The sequence below is a fragment of the Brienomyrus brachyistius genome, unplaced genomic scaffold, assembly GCF_023856365.1.
Source record: "Brienomyrus brachyistius isolate T26 unplaced genomic scaffold, BBRACH_0.4 scaffold53, whole genome shotgun sequence".
In the NCBI taxonomy this organism is placed as follows: Eukaryota; Metazoa; Chordata; class Actinopteri; order Osteoglossiformes; family Mormyridae; genus Brienomyrus; species Brienomyrus brachyistius.
This window is the reverse complement of record NW_026042328.1, coordinates 2146602-2164538: the sequence shown is the minus strand read 5'-3', so window position 1 is coordinate 2164538 and position 17937 is coordinate 2146602. Positions and strand designations below refer to the sequence as shown.

The 17937-nt window shown below is 47.8% G+C and overlaps 1 protein-coding gene and 1 long non-coding RNA gene across 3 annotated transcripts in view; one reads left to right on the top strand and one right to left on the bottom strand.

Moving 5' to 3' along the window:
* Positions 1 to 73: 73 nt before the first annotated feature.
* On the bottom strand, positions 74 to 6202 carry LOC125724020 (uncharacterized). 2 transcript variants are annotated; one of them, XR_007387117.1, is made up of 4 exons: positions 6045 to 6202; positions 1143 to 1304; positions 634 to 767; positions 74 to 349 (listed from the first exon to the last, which is right to left on the bottom strand). It is a non-coding gene; the product is annotated as an uncharacterized LOC125724020 (long non-coding RNA). The 2 variants fall into 2 exon arrangements; XR_007387116.1 differs by lacking the exon at positions 634 to 767.
* A 436-nt stretch (positions 6203 to 6638) lies between these two features.
* si:ch211-106n13.3 (vWFA and Collagen domain-containing protein) overlaps positions 6639 to 17937 on the top strand; it is a 41625-nt gene continuing 30326 nt past the window's right edge. Inside the window, exons 1-7 of the mRNA XM_049000833.1 lie at positions 6639 to 6782; positions 11168 to 11281; positions 12055 to 12624; positions 14137 to 14302; positions 14565 to 14790; positions 16154 to 16327; positions 17068 to 17145. Of these exons, the coding sequence (XP_048856790.1) occupies positions 11200 to 11281; positions 12055 to 12624; positions 14137 to 14302; positions 14565 to 14790; positions 16154 to 16327; positions 17068 to 17145 (1296 nt within the window). The 5' untranslated portion in view covers positions 6639 to 6782; positions 11168 to 11199. The remainder of the gene's footprint in view (positions 6783 to 11167; positions 11282 to 12054; positions 12625 to 14136; positions 14303 to 14564; positions 14791 to 16153; positions 16328 to 17067; positions 17146 to 17937) is intronic.

The window sequence follows — 17937 nt, the reverse complement described above, 5'->3', positions numbered from 1 at the left end:
AAAAGATGTACAAATCGAGTGGTTTTGCATTTGAAATTTTATTTCTGTGCAAATAGTAAATTTAGCTTCACTATTCACTCTCAAGTAAAAGACAAACCACAATGCTCATGAGATTAATTCATTATCATGATTAGCTAATGTAACAAACACAACAGCCTGTTAATTATATAAAAAAAATCTAGATTTAATTTATTTATCCATACATGTTCCTAATTTGCTGGGTCTTAATTTTTGTAGCCCCTCCTCTCGAAGAATCCAAGACCATTATTTTCGGGGAGTATTGGTCCAGTTTTGCCATTAATGTTGATTCCAGGTTAACGGTGGTGATCCTTCTCAATTCATCATTTATCTGTACAGAATGAGACGCAGTTAACCGGCACAAGTAGTAAATATAAATCACAGAATCTTAAGTAGCACAAGTTATTCTGTATATTAATATATATTCAGCTTCAGCTTCAGAAGCTCGACGTTCTTTATCATTCTGCCATCCGGTTCATAACAAATGCTCCTTTCAAACCCATCATTGTACCCTGTATTCTTCTCTCAACTGGTCTTCATTGTACACCCGCCGTAAAATCCATTGGCTTATGATTATTTACAAAACTCTCCTTGGTTTTTCCCCTCCTTACTTACAGGAATTGTTACACTTTTCTACTTCTGTGTATAATACTCGATCTGCTAATCTGATTCTGTTGACAGTTCCTAAGGCTACTTCTGTACTTGGCCTGTCGTCTTTTCAGAACGCTGCTGCTAGAGACTGGAATGACCTGCAGAAAATGTTAAAACTGGATAATTTCATTCCTAAATCAGCTTTCCAATCTCGGATTTCAGCTTATTTTAAAGACGCGTGTCGCTATTATTTAGACTAGCCGCTCCAAGTCATTGCTACTCTTTTCATTGCTGCTCCAATGTTCTTATTGTTTATATAATATTTTATGACATTTTTCGTAATCATGCAACTTATTCACTGTTTCTTGCTTCATTTCTTTATTATTATTTTTTTTTCGTAATCTTGTTTAAATTGTATATATGTATCTTTCTTAAAATGTTTTTGCCCTTTCCGGGCCACAGTTGTAAATAAGAAACATGATCTTAATCTGTCTTGCCTGGTTAAATAAAGGTAAATAAAAATATAAAATTACCTGTGCTGCATCAAAAAGAGCAGGCTATCTTTGACGTCACTGACAAGTATCACAACTTCCTGTCTGCGTATGGAGAATGTTAATTCTAGTTTTTCACTGATGATCTGGCAGTTGTTCCTCTTCTTCATTTCGTCAAGAAGTTGTAATCTTTCCTGTTCCAAACTATGGAAGTAAATTAATGACAAAAGTTGTTCATGAAAAAAAAAATACGTTGAATTACACTTATCGAATAAAAACGCATTGCATTGATGATTCTTTGAATTTTTAGGGACTGTAATTTAATATATGTGTACATTTAAACATTGAATATTTCAACTGAAAACACTTCATTTGTAATTTCATTGCTTAAATATTCAACACAAAAATATTCGGCTTCCAAAATTCAGTTCCAAAACATACAGCATTTAAAGTACATCTTTATAATTGAGACTCATGAATTCAGTTAATTTATTTTCGCCTCAAAATAAATTACAAAAGAACAAACAGTTGAACATATTGAAAAACGCTTTATCCGCATCTTTATTATTCAAGCGGTGATATTCACTCCTCTTATTTCTGCTTTACGATATTAAGTCCTGTTATCTTCGCTGTTCCAACTACGCTGCCACAACTTCAGCGGTTTAAAATACGGTCCGAAATCCGACCTCCTACACCCGGGACCAGCAGGATGAGCGACAGGCTGCCTGCCGGTAGAGAAGCGCGGTCAGCATGCAGCAAGCGGCAAGTGCCAGGGCTGCCTCACTTGGCAGCAGATTTTCTTTGATTGTGTCGTTTATGTTTCTTGTCGTTTACTGGTCAATATGATAACTTATTGTGCCCCCAAATAATAGGTTTTCGCGTAATTCGCTAGCTGCATTAATTATCATCAAACTTATCTTGCTAACGTAAGATGCCTGCGGACACCTACAAGCTCCACCAGCTTGCACGCTGGCCAGCTGGGTAGCTGGGATGGGATAGTAGTCGATTTGGGGACCGACGGGTCCGCGATGTCGCCCATGACACCAGGAGGGACCTTAACAGCACTGTGGCTGCCCGATCTGCGGACGCATGCGCACACTGGTTTTTAGTGTACGTCACTATTTGATCCGTATACTAACAGTGATTCTTGCAGGGAACATTGCAAACTTAGTAGATGTAACAGTGGACGTTTTATTTCCACTTGCACTCATGTGTGAACCAGCTTTTCGCATATACTGACCTCTAGTGGTATCAGGTAGAACTGCTTGGTTCTCTCTCAATTTTGGAGATTAAGCCTGCGGTAAATTCTACATAAACAGCGCTCTGATGTAATTAATTATCCATACTTTAGTGAACGTTCCAAATTAACAGTGATTGATAGGGATTACACCTCCCACCTTGTAGATGATGTCAGTGTACTTTGTCTTATTGTTGATGTAGTTTTGAGTGAATTTTTGTCGAAGTTTTGAAACCACACGTGTGGATAGCTAATATTCCGTTTCTCCCCATATTAGCAATGCTTATGTATCTCAAGCTGTGCTGCCCCGCGGAATCCCAATTCTGTGCTGTTTGTGCCGGGTGAATAAAATCGCTCAATGGTCCCACGTCCCCTCGTTCTTTGAGTGAAAACCACAACGCAGACATATGAGGGGTTACATAGACATATATTAAAAATACGAAAAAGTGAGAAGTAATGCAAAAACTGGCAATCAGTGTCCATCTCTAAAAAGGAACTAAACAAAAACATTTCAGTAGGATAAAATATTTCTTCCCCTGGTACCTCATTGAATCTTTTCCTTGGTCTGTTATGATTTTACTGATAAGACCAAATGTGTACAGCTTTCCGATTATAGCTGCAGAAACGTCAGATGCAGACTTGGACTTCGAGGGCTCAGCCACGACCTACTTTGTGAATAAATCTGTCATATTTATATACATATTTATTGCATCTTACAGTTTTACGAAGTGGACCAATGAGGTCCAAACCCAGAACTGTCCTGACTTCTTTAACCTGTTCAAATAATATTTATTAGTAATATAAATAAACCAGTGTACGCATGCGTTCGCAGTTCGGGCGGCCACAAGCACTTTGAAAGTACGGGTGCGTACGAGTCCATGCAGAGAAGAAGATGCTTTATTGTCTGTGGTCTGTTGGTCAGAAAGTCCAAGACCCAGTTGCACAGGTGTGTGTTCAGTCCAAGGTTGTGCAGTTTGATGGCCAGCTTGATGGGGAGATGGTGTTAAAGGCGGAGCTGTAGTCAATAAACAGCATCCACACATAGCTGTCCCGCTGCTCCAGGTGTGATAGGGCAGTGTGGAGGGCCAGTGCAATGGCATCCTCAGCTGACCAGTTTGACCGGTAGGCAAACGGATGTTGGTCCAGGGAGGGAGGGATGTTCTTCTTGATGTGTGAAAACTTGGTATTTTGATCCTTATAGAGAACACTGAAAATTCCCCAAGTTTTATTGAAAAATTCTGATGCAGTCCAAAGTTATGGCCCTTTCAAATTTGGGTGCCACGCCCCTTTTCTGTACTCGCTAATCGTGCATATAATTTCTAAGGGTTTTCAGGAGATTATATCTTAATTTCTAAGCATGCCAGAGAGCTGAAAATTGCTGTCCTGGCCTTCTTTTCCCTGCTCTTTCAGAATCTTAGAAAAGTAAGCTCAGGGGAAGCACTTCAAAGTTATGGACCTGCAAAAATCAGTTTTTGGTTCAACCTCAGACACTTTTTTCGGATTCTGACCCCAAGCTGTGGGGTCACCACCACACCTACATCCAATATTCTTCTATATTTTTGTTATTTGAGGAATATACTGTAAGCAGATGCAAATTCATTCTAAATGACCATTTATTCCTTGATATATTGCCATCTGAAAATGGTCACAGGTGAAAAATCCCCCACAGGACCCCCTACTTCGGGGGCGTGGTTAACTGTGTAGATAGTTAGCGATGGGAATGAAATTTATACAGTTGAAAGAAGCATATCTGAACTATAAATATTGAAAATATAAGTATCTCAACTCAACTCCTTCAATATAAACTCCCAGGGTCAAATATGACATTTTCAAGTCTTTCCATTCAGCTGCCAAGAGGTCATTTTTGAGAGTACTGCTCTTGAAATGTGAATCTAATGAGAAGGAGCACTGTCAGACAGATAACATAACTATCGCAACTTAACTCCTTCAGCATATCGTATTGCAGTTAATAAATGAGCATTTGGCATGCATGAGCTCCCCCCCTGCAAATAACTTCCAAGCAATATGGCCCTTTACATTCATTTTGCTTTTAATGATTTATTTTAACCGTTAAATTGTTAAAACAATTGGTTAATTTAAAGCTCTGTTATTACAAAATACAAAAATGTGCCCCATTGCCCCACTTGGGAGTTTTTGGTTCCTCCCCTCTGTTGTTATCTGACTTTGTTTATTTAATTTCTTTCCCTCCTTTTCTCCGTTCTGTATTACTCTCTCTAATGATATTTAATGTTTCTTCCATATAAAGTGCCTAGGAATGACTCTGTTGTGAAAGGCGCTATATTAAAATGAATGAAATTGAATCGAATTTTCTCTCAGCAAGAAATATTTTTGGGGTTTTTCCAAGAATTCCCCGAATGACGGATGAGTCTTGCAGACATGGGGCAGACAGGGGGAGCACGGGGCAAACAGGAGGAGCGCGGGGCAGACAGGAGGAGCGCGGGGCAGACAGGAGGAGCGCGGGGCAGACAGGAGGAGCGCGGGGCAGACAGGAGGAGCACAGCGAATGACGGATGGATCCTGCAGACATGGGGCAGACAGGAGATGCACGGGGCAGACAGGAGGAGCACGGGGTAGACAGGAGGAGCACGGCGAATGACGGATGGGTCCTGCAGACATGGGGCAGACAGGAGGAGCACGGGGCAGACAGGAGGAGCGCTGGGCAGACAGGAGGAGCGCAGGGCAGACAGGAGGAGCACGGGGCAGACAGGAGGAGCACGGGGCAGACAGGAGGAGCACAGGGCAGACAGGAGGAGCACAGGGCAGACAGGAGCATAGGGCAGACAGGAGGAGCACGGGGCAGACAGGAGGAGCACGCCACTGCCAGCTGAAAGTTCTAAAACAATGTTCCTCTTTTGTTCATGTTTGTTTTTCTGCCACCGAACCATCAGGAATCCATAAATACTAGGAGCTTATAAATACCACCTACTAGGTAAGATGTTCCCCAAAAATTTTAACATTTTCCACTAAAACACACACATCATTCTGAAGAAACGCTTTTGCTGTTAGAACATGGGTAACACATGTTTATATTGGCCTAATGTACAGGATATACTCACCACAGTGTCAATTCATACCACTCTATTCCTGGCCTTTTATTTGAGTTGAGGTGTAGCAATATGAAGCACGTGTACATATGGCTCTGGTGATATTTCTGTACCCCGCAAAATGCAAAACGCCCATCTTTGCATGTGAAACGCAGATAATTGACTTGTTGTTATAATTATTTTTTTAATGAACTCTAATTACCGATAATCATCACTAACTACACTTCCTCTGAGAATTAAAGGGTAACATGTCAAAAACGAACCCCCGACTCACTAACCCGGCCGCAGGGAGATTAAAGAGAAAATATCCAACAAAGCACTGCGCTTTTAATAAACATTCAACGGATTATGAGCCAGTTTCTTTAAAATGAGGCTAAACGTTTCGTCCCGCGTATTCCAGTAATACATTCATGTCCGATACATATTTGTATCTCAAATGAAACAGAATACTGCACTGCACTACAGCATATGCATATAAAACTCTGCTTAATTACAAAGCAATGGGACTGCATATCAATTATGGATCAGAGGGAGAAGGAAATGTAGGTCTACTGATCTTAATGCCATGCAATCGCACAGTGAGGACTCCGGTATTCTAAAGAAAGTGGCGGTATTAATTACAGGCGCTTTCTCGGGGTTCACCTTCAGTAGTCACCTCCACCCCCCTCTGATGTGGCTTTGTCTTCTCGTCTTCTACGTGTCCCGTTTTGGAAACGGCTACACATGTCTTGCGGTGGCTTTGATCAAAAATAGTCTCGCTAATTCTGGGGTTTGTGCGCACCGCGGTTGCGTGCGTGGGCGTGGACGCTCGGTGGCGCGCCTCGCTGTCTGCCTCGCGCACGCGCGCGCTCGCGCTACGCCGCACGTGTAAGACCGAAGAAGCGGAAGCGCGCAGTAAAGGCGCGCGAGATGCTGGCCACTGAAGGTGCTGGAATAACTAAATATTTGCTAATTACGCTTTATATGTGCAGGAATAAATGTTGCAACACTTCATTACATAACTACATAGTAAGTTGTTACTGTATATAAGAAGACTGTAATAATATTCAGAATAATCGGTATACTAACTTCCAACATACAAATTTATTAATATTTGTAAAATACCCTGGTTTATATCTGATGCCAGGCTCATTCAGTTTAACAGGAAAGTGTACGACACGGTATTTTACAGTTCTTTTTTTATCTCATCCCTCATTCATAAGAGAGGGAGTAACTCCCGTGAAGAACTACGTCACCAGATGGTTTCGTATAAAAGGCGCTTCTCCTCCTGGCCGCGAATCAAACCCTGCGCTCCTGTAAGTTTTATGTGTCAGTCCTACTACAGCCGCTTTTGATATTCTCTTCACGAGCGAATATATTAATTTGGCATTTGGAATAGAGGTATGTAACAAAATTTACATTTTTAAAGTACTGTATTTTAATATTATTACCAAAAAATGCAATAAAACGAATTATTCGAACATAATTACAGAATGTGACAAATACCTACAAATGTGTTATATTTATTTATTATTATATATATTTTTTTTCTTTTCCAAACTATTACTGAGTAAAGCTGTACCGGTAAAGCTGGCAGTGGTACCAGGGGACATTCTGAGCCCAGGACATGCTTGCCCTTTTGGGTGATCCCCAATGCAGTTTCCATCCACAGTTCTCTGATCCTCAGAAGCTGCCAGCTTCCCAGTACCGTACCTGTCTTGCATGTGTGCTACGAGGCCAGGCTCTGGACACGCACCCCCCAGGGGTGAGGTTTATTTAGGGAGTGATGTGGCGATGAAGGGGCTGTGGAGGCGAATTCGGGGTGAAGCACCTCTTCCCCTGAACAGACAGGCACAGAGCCACCGGCCCACCGGAGTCGAGGTCCGATCCCTTTCCGGCAGGACTCTGGCTTGGCGATTAGCGGCCTCCGGGGTGGACATGCGGGTGCTGGCCACTCTGGGGGTGCGGTGGATTCCCATTGGCCGTCGCGTCCCGCATGACGCTCCACTCTGCAGCGACCGTTACGCAGCTACCCGCCACAGTCGGCTCGCCTGCTCTTCCGTGTGGTTCCAGAGAGCTTTCCGGAAGAGGGCTTAGGCCAATGTGGTCTTTCACACTGACATCGACCACGAGTGAGCAGTGAAAGTTTCAGAAATTGGAGTGGATTGCTGGAGCGGGTCATATTATTAAGGGTTACTGCAGTAACTGCCCTCCAGGGATCTGAACAGGCAACCTTGTGGTTACAGTGACATGACCGTCCCCTGTATGTTCTGATGTATACAAACTACTAGGCTTGCTGTTGTCATTTCAAAGCTAGTGGTCCCATGGTATCATGTAGGGACGTCTATGCAGGCTGTGCGTTCTCTGCAACATCGCTGATAATTTAGCACTTCAGCAGGATTGTCAAGGAGAAGCACAAACCATGATTCTCTTTGAGGTTTTAGTCAACAATAAGCCGGCTGCAATATGAAGATGGAACCTGATGTACATCTTGATTTTTTTTTTCTTGTGAGGAATCATCATTGAAAATCCCGCATGTGTAAAAGATCTCTGCAGGGTTCTGGAAAAGTCTCGCTTATGTCTACTTCGAATGGCCCCCGATACCTTCAGACGCATGACTATAAAATCTCAGCTTCTCTTAACCCCCACTGATCATATAACCCATAACCTCAATTATCTCCCCATGTGACTCGTCGCTGCCTCTTTCCGAATGTCTCTTTTTTCTCTCTCTAGGAGCATTTTTTGAAACTTAGATTAACAGAACAAAGACTTAAAAATGAGAAACTTAGTCCTTTGCTTAAGCAATTAAAAATACATCTTTGACAGTAAATTTTTACTCTGTGCTCAGCTATGGACATGCAAAAATGGACCATTTGTGACCCGAAAGTCACTGAGCTTCTAAATACTGACAATTTCCTTCAAATTACTTTCTTAACAGATCCTGCCAGAATTGAGTTGAATAGAAAATGTTTTGACGGATTTTTTCGCGTTATTGCCCAAGCTTGTGCAGATGCTGAGTGTCTATTTTATCATGACCGTATTCACAAGCGAAACATACACAGGACGCATGTAGGAATATGGTCTGTTATTACTTATATATCATATGCAGCACGGGGAGGGGAAATGTAGGCATATATGTGTTATTTATGGATGATATTAATAGCAAAATGTTTTCAAATAATTAAAAATCTTTAGTATCTGTTAATCTGCGATGGGCTGGCCCCCCATCCTGGGTTGTTCCCTGCCTCGTGCCCATTGCTTCCGGGATAGGCTCCGGACCCCCCGCGACCCACTAGGATAAGCGGTTTGGAAAATGGATGGATGGATAGTATCTGTTAATTACTCATATCAGGCCTTTTGAGAGGCAGGCCTGTTGTTGGATAGTTGCTCATTGGGTAACAAAAGTTTAGGCTGACTGGCATCTCCAAGTTAAGTTTAAAGTGTCTGCTGTCGTAACATGTTTTTTTCCTTTCTGTGAGATAATAAACAAGCAAAGAAAGACACTGAAAATAAATAAGCGCTACATCGGTGTTTCACAAAACATTTCTGCTGTCCGCCAGATGGCGCTCGTGGCTTAATGATAAGCAGCCAGCAGAGGTTGTAGACAGCAGTTGTTGACATTTTAATAAAAATCACACGAGAACGCGACAGATTTCTTAACAGGAGCGTGTGAGCCTTTAAATTCGGGCGCATTAAAACCATTAATATCGGGCGCATGACTCTATTAAGCACAGGGGATGGCAGCTCTTCCGAAATGGAAGATACTCTATTTACAACCGCTGTTGCTCTAGTACCAGCAGCGGCACATAGAGAGAAGCTAACAATTCACACGGCACTCCGTGTTACACGCTAAGGAAACGCATGCATTCCACGGCAAACATCACACGGGTGCGACATTTACTATCTAAAACATAAATACACAAACACTTACATTCACACCGTTCACACTCAAGCGCGGTGCATCCTATACCGCATAATTAATCTTGCTGAGCAACTCTGTGACGTTAGCTAATCGTGGCCGGCAGATGGGGTTAGAACAAAGATGCTGAGAGATCATCTGATCGTCTGATTCCTTCATTACTTTAAACGAAGTGGCAAAAAGGAAAATATAACTTGCCAAGGGGAGAGTGGCGATGGCAGTGGGAGGGAAGGCTTAACCTGCCCTTTCACTTACCCATCTCATTAGTTTTTCAGTGCTGCTGCCTGCAGTTGTAAGCTGCTTAACGGCCCTGTCACTGGCACTGCAATGAAACTGAAATAAAGAAAACCGGAAATATCACAAGAAGTGTCTGCTTCTCCCAGTGTATCATTTTGTGAAATGACTGACTGGCAGCAGAGTCGCAGTGCGGGTCGAGATAAGCACGCAGTGACCTGATCACAGACCTCGCATAAGGCCTGTATGGTGATAGGTGACAGCTTGCCGAACAGCTTAATCCAGTGATGGGTTACACTCTGCTTTCTGAATCAACTGCCAGTTTTTGTTTTCCAGTCCGACCCTTTGTATTGCCTAATGTCCATAATGTGAAATCAGTGCAGTAAACATGGTCATTCCTTGCAGTGAATATAATTCATTCAGTGCACTATTTATTAGTGCAGTGAAGCTTTATTATTGCAGTGGATGTTTTTGATGGAGCTCGCACAGGGGTGCTAGACCCCCCCGTCCACGAAGTGCTGAAGGACTATGGTGAAAAGTGTACGAGCCCGAATGTCTATCAGGGGAAAGTGATCTGTTATAGATTTGGTTTCTGTTCTCTGTCAAAGCGACGTTCGCTGTCACTATCTGCAGTGTGGACAGCTTCGTTTTCACATCGTGTTACAAGATTTCTGTAGAACCTTCCACAGATGTACCTGTGAAAGTAGAGGTGTTACATCTGAGACGTGAGAATGTGAAAGCCCCCGCCCAGCCCCCCCGCATCCTCCCACATGTCGTTATCGCACGACACACCAGGGTGTGAGAAATGGTCACCGGTACCACATTGCAAATTCCTGTTTATCATCTATCTTTTGTATGATTTCATCTAAGCTGCTGCAGTCAGATTTTTAAAATTAAGGCAAAGATACATTGATATTAATAACCAGTAACTGAGGAGGTGGCGTGTCCGGGGCGGGGGGGGGGGGGGAGGGGGGGCGCTGTTACATTTTCTCAGCATGAAATTAATGGGCACCACCAGCAAACACAGGAGCAGCCTTTTCTGCAGCTTCCTGAGATGTTGCCTGGAGTCGCTGGGCGTCTGTCTTCAGAGCCTGAGCAAATGAATCGGTCCCTGGCTGTGAATCGGTCCCTGGCTGTGAATCGGTCCCTGGCTGTGAATCGGTCCCTGGCTGTGTCCTGGCTATTTGGTCTGGGAGACCGAAGCCTCATGTGTGCGGTCGGGCTGACAGCTGCTGTATGTTCTTTGGAGAGTAAGACTCAGATTTTCTCACGGGATTCGTTTCCTTCTTGAGGAATTGTGTAGGACAGCAAATCTTTCTTCCAGTATCTTCTGCACTTTTGCGTCTCATGTTCACCACATGTCCCATTATCAGTAACAGCGAATGCAAACACGTGCTCCGTGACCAAATGCTGTCATTAATGGGTGTGGCCCAGCGGGTTGGGATGCTGCGCCTGTGACTGGACACTTCCTGGTTCTAATCCCTGGGTGGGCATAGTGATGTCAGTGTTGGGCCCCTGATGAGGCCCTTCACCCTACTGCTCCAGGGACTGACTGAACCTGCTTTCTCATAAACGTACATTGCTTTGGATAAAAGTGACTCCTAAAGAATGTAAAATCTCTCTTTATTTTAAGGTTTGATATATTGGGAAGCCTGCTGAGATACAATGAAGACATGGATGCTGGGGTGGACTCTGATGTTCCTGCTGCTGCAGCATGCCCAGCCGACTCAGGTGGAAAACTGTGCAGGTAAGGACCTGGTACTCTATGCTTGGTACTCTGTGCTTGGTACTCTGTGCTTGGTACTCTGTGCCTGGTACTCTCTGCTTGATATTCTGTACCTAGTATTCTATGCCTGATACTATATGCGTGGTACTCTATGCTTGGTACTCTGTGCCTGACACTCTATGCTTGGTACTCTGTACCTGGTACTCAATGCTTGGTACTCTGTAACTGGTATTCTATGCCTGATACTGTATGCCTGGTACTCTATGCTTGGTACTCTGTGCCTGGGGCTCTATGCTTGGTACTCTGTACCTGGTAATCTGTGCTTGGTACTCTGTGCCTGGTAATCTGTGCTTGGTACTCTGTGCTTGGTTCTGTATGCCTGGTACTCTGTGCTTGATACTCTGTGCTTGGTACTCTGTGCCTGGTACTCTCTGCTTGATACTCTGTACCTAGTATTCTATGCCTGATACTATATGCGTGGTACTCTATGCTTGGTACTCTGTGCCTGACACTCTATGCTTGGTACTCTGTGCCTGGTATTCTATGCCTGGTACTGTATGCGTGGTACTTTATACCTGGTACTCTGTGCCTGGTAGTCTGTGTCTCTCCTGAGAAGCTCAGGAGTTGGTACTCTATGCCTGAGAAGGGTAGAGGACACAGTAGGTTAAGTGAACGTGGCTGTAAGGTTAATTTGCATATGAATGTTATGATTATATTGCTGTATTATAGTGCTATTAGAGTGCGTGCTGGTGTATAGATGATCTCCGTGGTTGAGGTCGGCGTCCTTCTTGCAGGCTGTAGCACGGCAGCCATGGACCTGGTCTACATCCTCGACGGCTCTTCCAGCGTGGGTGTTTCCGATTTCGACACGGCCAAGAGGTGGCTCATTAACGTCACCAGCAGCTTCCTGGTGGGCCCCCAGTACACACGGGTGGCGGTGGTCCAGTACAGCGATACGCCACGGCTAGAGGTCCCGCTGGGTTTGCACCAGAGCGCTCACGACCTCATCCGGGCCATCGGCGCCATCAGCTACCTGGGCGGCAACACTCAGACGGGACGTGCCCTCAGGTTTGCCAGCGAGCACGTCTTCCCCCCGGCCTCCAGCGCCTGGTCGCCCAGGCCGGCCCGGCACCGCATCGCCGTGGTGGTGACAGACGGCAAGTCGCAGGATGACGTGGTGGACGCCGCCCTGGAAGCCCGAGCCCAGAACATTGTGCTGTTCGCCGTGGGAGTGGGCAGCGAGGTGGCCAGCTCCGAGCTGGTCTCCTTTGCCAACAGGCCCTCGTCCGCGTACGTGCTGTACGCCAAGGACTACACCACCATTGGGTACATCCTGGGCGCCATGCAGCAGAAGCTGTGTGAGGGTGAGGCTCTCAGGGTGACGATACCCCAATGCTACTCAGGCCCCTTCCACATTGATACTGGGCACCAGATTTTTATTTGAAAAACTTTCACTGGCAGCGGAGAACTTTTCGCTATCATGCAGATCCGGATGCGATCTCCTGGTTGGCTGTTGCCTGGCAACGTTGCGGCGTGTATAATCACCTTTATAGCCGGCAGTGTCACACTTCAGCATTCACATCAGCCTTTATCTACTTAGCGGAGTCTTTTGTCCAAAACAGAGCACAGGCGAGGCAGGCAGTGCTTAAAGAAGCAGGACGACTCACTGCTCTGCTCTCCTTCTCCGTGCAGCCCAGTGAAGCAGAGAAGGTGGTTTTCAATAAAAACAGCTTTGATCGTGTGGTGGTGGGGGCGGGGGGGGGGAGGTGTCATCTCCAAGCCACCGAAACCTCTGCTCCCGTGGGGGGAGGGGGGGGGGTGTCGTCTCCAAGCCACCGAAATGTCTGCCCCCACGCACACTGAAGAAATAACAGGAAGTGAGATAATCACCTACCAAGCTGAGCCAGTGGAAAGTGCACTTTGACATTGTCTGCCTTCTCGTACTATAACAGTGAGAATGCGGCCATTAAGCCTGGTTACTCCTTACATATGGGCATCGTTTCAGATGATGACCAGATAAAGGACAGTGTTTCCCAAGCCGGGCCTCAGGAATCCCCTCGCAGGGAGCTGGGGGGAAGCAAACACGTGCAGCAGTGGGGGGGGGTCCCCGAGGACCAGCTTGGGAAACACCGAGGGAGGGGCCCTTCTTAGACCGGAGGATGCTGCTGCTTTGCTTAAACGGCTTCAGTAAGACGGCAGGACTGAGCATCGAACCAAACCCGATTTCACAGAACCAGACCAGGGAGCCCAGTGGACAGCAGCAGCCACAAGGAAGCTCTTACACATGTGAGAAGCAGATGTGACCACAAGGCAGCCGGAATGTTCTGGAACATTTGATAATTAGACAGAGCGGCTCAGATTTAGCAGTACCTTCTGTTACTCGTTACTCTGTATTAGTGACTCTGAAGAATTTTTTGTAAAGTGAAATTTTTCTGTAATCTTGTTTGCATTTATTAAGATTTCCACTTTTAAATTTGACTTAAAAACGTTCCTGTTTAATGAACGTTACTCTCCCTGTACAGATTTTTTTTTCTCCTCCTTGTAGTGTCCTTGGTTTAGTGAAAGGTGCTATACAAATGTAATACTATTATTATTATTATTACTACGTACTTATGTTTATTATTACCTATCACCTAGTGACCCAGTTTTTTTAGGACTTGAGCTAAATAGATAGATAGATAGATAGATAGATAGAACTTTATTAATCCCTCGGGAAGGTTCCTCTGGGAAATTCTAGTTTCCAGCAGCAGTACACCAGCATATTACAAGTTACAAATACAATAAAAAAACAATATAAGAGAAATTTAAAATACACATACTAAAGTAAGAAAACCTCTGCTCTTGTATGTAATCTTCTGTTATTTTTAACCCTTCAGAGTCTGTTTGTCCAGCACAAATCCCTGTGGGTTTGAAGCACGAGAAGGGATTCGAGCTGATATCGGGAATGAGGATTGAGCGGAAGGCCGTGAAGGTGCCGGGCTCTCTGCAGTCGGAGGGGGCCTACATGCTGAGCCACGCAGTGGACATCACCGAGAGCACTAGGTGGGTGACCCTCCGCCTGGCCCGCACTGGCCCGCACTGGCCCGCACTGGCTCTGCTACATCACTGCAGCCAGAAGCTCCTTAGTGGTCACTGTTTTCCTTCAGTAAACACGATGGAAGTACAGTAAGTAGAGAAGATGTGTGTTTGGAAAGTCGTCCTGTGTGACATGCTCCTGCAGGCTTAGACCTGCCTCCTTGCTCACATTCACAGCCTGGGGTGGGTTTGGTACTTATCACCTCCCGGTACACATTGCTGTCTGCAGGGGGGTCTTCCCCGAGGGCCTGCCCCCGGCCTACGTGTTCGTGGCCACGCTGAGGCTGAAGGAGCCCACCGACCGGGAAGCGTTCGACCTGTGGAGGATCCTGTCCAGGGATGGCGCCGTGCAGGTCGCCGTGACGCTCGACGGCAAAGGCGGATCCATCGCGTTCAGCACCACCAGCACCAACAGCCAGCTGCAATCGGCTCGCTTCGGCGAGGGGGCCGTTAAGGTCTGTTTAAGGGGTTAAAAATCACACGCAAAGTATGCAAGTGGAGAACAGGGGAGCGTTTCTTAAACACAGCAGGAAAGGGGCAGAGGGTGAGCAGCAGAGATGAAACGCAGACCATACTGCGCTTTCAGATATACTCATACACCATGAGCGCGACCTTGGCAGCCTGTAGGTCGGGCCAGAACGAATGAGAAAATGCTGCATTCGGTTTGGACAAATTATCTGCAAAGAGTTATAACTGTAGCTGGTGCGTGGAGCGATGCGCTCACCCTCACCCTAACGATCAAAGGACAGTAAGTTTGGGTTCAGCATGGGGGGGGGGGGGGTTGAGGTCTCCACCCATTTCAGGCGGTTGTATTGCCTGGTTTTGATTATTACAGCCCCCCCCCAATGCCCACATCATTTACGCCCACGGATTACAGTAACTCTCACCTCTCATTTCATATAAAGTGCTGACACAGGTGTTGTTTGCTGTCCTGGGAAGGGTGTGGGGGTGTCGTGCTGAACTCAGGGGTGTCGCACTGAGCTCGGGGGTGTCGTGCTGAACTCGGGGGTGTCGTGCTGAACTCGGGGGTGTCGTGCTGAGCTCGGGGGTGTCGTGCTGAACTCAGGGGTGTTGCACTGAGCTCGGGGGTGTCGTGCTGAACTCGGGGGTGTCGCACTGAGCTCGGGGGTGTCATGCTGAGCTCGGGGGTGTCGTGCTGAACTTGGGGGTGTCGTGCTGAGCTCAGGGGTGTCGTGCTGAGCTCGGGGGTGTCGTGCTGAACTCGGGGGTGTCGTGCTGAGCTCGGGGGTGTCGTGCTGAACTCGGGGGTGTCGTGCTGAGCTCGGGGGTGTCGTGCTGAACTCGGGGGTGTCGTGCTGAGCTCGGGGGTGTCGTGCTGAACTCGGGGGTGTCGTGCTGAACTCGGGGGTGTCGTGCTGAACTCAGGGGTGTCGTGCTGAGCTCGGGGGGTGTCGTGCTGAACTCAGGGGTGTCGCACTGAGCTCGGGGGTGTCGTGCTGAACTCGGGGGTGTCGTGCTGAACTCGGGGGTGTCGTGCTGAACTCGGGGGTGTCGTGCTGAACGCAGGGGTGTCGTGCTGAGCTCGGGGGTGTCGTGCTGAACTTGGGGGTGTCGTGCTGAGCTCGGGGGTGTCGTGCTGAACTCGGGGGTGTCGTGCTGAACTTGGGGGTGTCGTGCTGAGCTCGGGGGTGTCGTGCTGAACTTGGGGGTGTCGTGCTGAGCTCGGGGGTGTCGTGCTGAACTCAGGGGTGTCGCACTGAGCTCGGGGGTGTCGCGCTGAACTCGGGGGTGTCGTGCTGAACTCGGGGGTGTCGTGCTGAACTCGGGGGTGTCGTGCTGAGCTCGGCTCATCCACAGAGGCTGTTCGATGGCGACTGGCACCACCTGAAGCTGCAGGTTCAGCCCCGCAGCGTCGCCTGCTTCCTGGACAACGTGCTGGTGGCAGAGAGGCTCCTGGACCAGGTCATGCCCATCTACATCAACGGCCGGACGCAGGTCGCCAAGGCAACCAGGACAGGAGTCAGCGTCCCGGTGGGTCGCGTTTCCATCCGTGTCATCGGCTAAAAGGGGCATTTCGGGGCAGAGTTTATTCTCAGCCATTTTATATTAATCTGACAGTTTAGGGCAGTGTTTCCCAAGCTGGCATGTGGGGACCAACACCAGCAGACAGTCCACATTTTTGCTCCCTCCCAGCTCCAAAAAAAGGAGCAAAAACATGGACTGTATGCAGGTCCCCGAGGACTGTATTGGGAAACACTGGTGTAGGGCTCTTACAGCATGATCATAATTATTTTTTCCTAGGATAACTATCCAGTGTTCTTATTGCCTAAGTTGCATATGATTGGTTAATAACACTGTCAATCAGGAGTGGCCAGGTGACTGTTCACAAATATGCCCACCAGTGCTTTGGTCTGCCTGTTAATCGCCAGACCCATCACTGCTTGTTATGTCAGGGCCCCTGTGGTCTCCATAGGAGACAGAGGCCCACAGTGCAGTTCAGGTCCCATTAGGCATTGCGTCATGCATTTCATTCTGACTAAGCACTGATGCATTCAGTTTGACTAATCGCATTCGTAATTTACATCAGTCTGTGGTCCCTCTCAGTGCTAATGCCGTTAGCTTTGAAATCAGAGCCAGGAAATCTCCCCCCCACCCCCCCACCCACACCGCCCCAGAGCTCCTCAGGCTTCGGCCGTAATTTGGTAATTTAAAGGGGCAAGAATGCCAGCGTGAGTCACCTCTGTGTGCTTCTGTGCTTCCCTCCCTTTCAGATCGAGGTGCAGAAGCTCAGGCTGTATTGTGACCCACAGCAGGCGGAGAGAGAGACAGCATGTGAGATCATCTCTGTGGTGAGTCTGCTGCTCACCTGTCTGCCTGTCTGTCTGCCTGCCCGCCTGCCTGCCTGTCTGTCTGTCTGCCTGGCCGCCTGCCTACCAGCCACACACCTGCCTGCCTGCCTGTCTGTCTGCCTGCCCGCCTGTCTACCCGCCGCTCCCCTGCCTGCCTGCCTGTCTACCCGCTGCTCGTCTACCTGCCCGCCTGTCTACCCACCACTTGCCTGCCTGCCTGCCTGTCTGTCTGCCTGCCCGCCTGTCTACCCGCCGCTCTCCTGCCTGCCTGCCTGCCTACCCACCGCTCGCCTGCCTGCCTGCCTGTCTGTCTGCCTGCCCGCCTGTCTACCCGCCACTCTCCTGCCTGCCCGCCTGCCTACCGGCCGCTTGCCCGCCTGTCTACCCGCCGCTCGCCTGCCTGCCTGCCTGTCTACCTGCCACTCGCCTGCCTGCCTATCCGCTGATTGCCTGCCTGCCTGTCTGTCTGCCTGCCCGCCTGTCTACCTGCCGCTCTCCTGCCTGCCCGCCTGCCTACCGGCCGCTTGCCCGCCTGTCTACCCGCCGCTCGCCTGCCTGCCTGCCTGTCTACCCGCCACTCGCCTGCCTGCCTACCCGCCGCTTGCCTGCCTGCCTGCCTGTCTGTCTGCCTGCCTGTCTGGCTACCCGCCACTCGTCTGCCTGCCTATCCGCCACTTGCCTGCCTGCCTGCCCACCGCTCACCTGTCTGCCTGCTGCTCCCCTGCCCACCGCTCGTGATATTCACTCATTCTCTGCATCTTTCTCTGCACAGGTGGACAGCAGGGTGAGTTG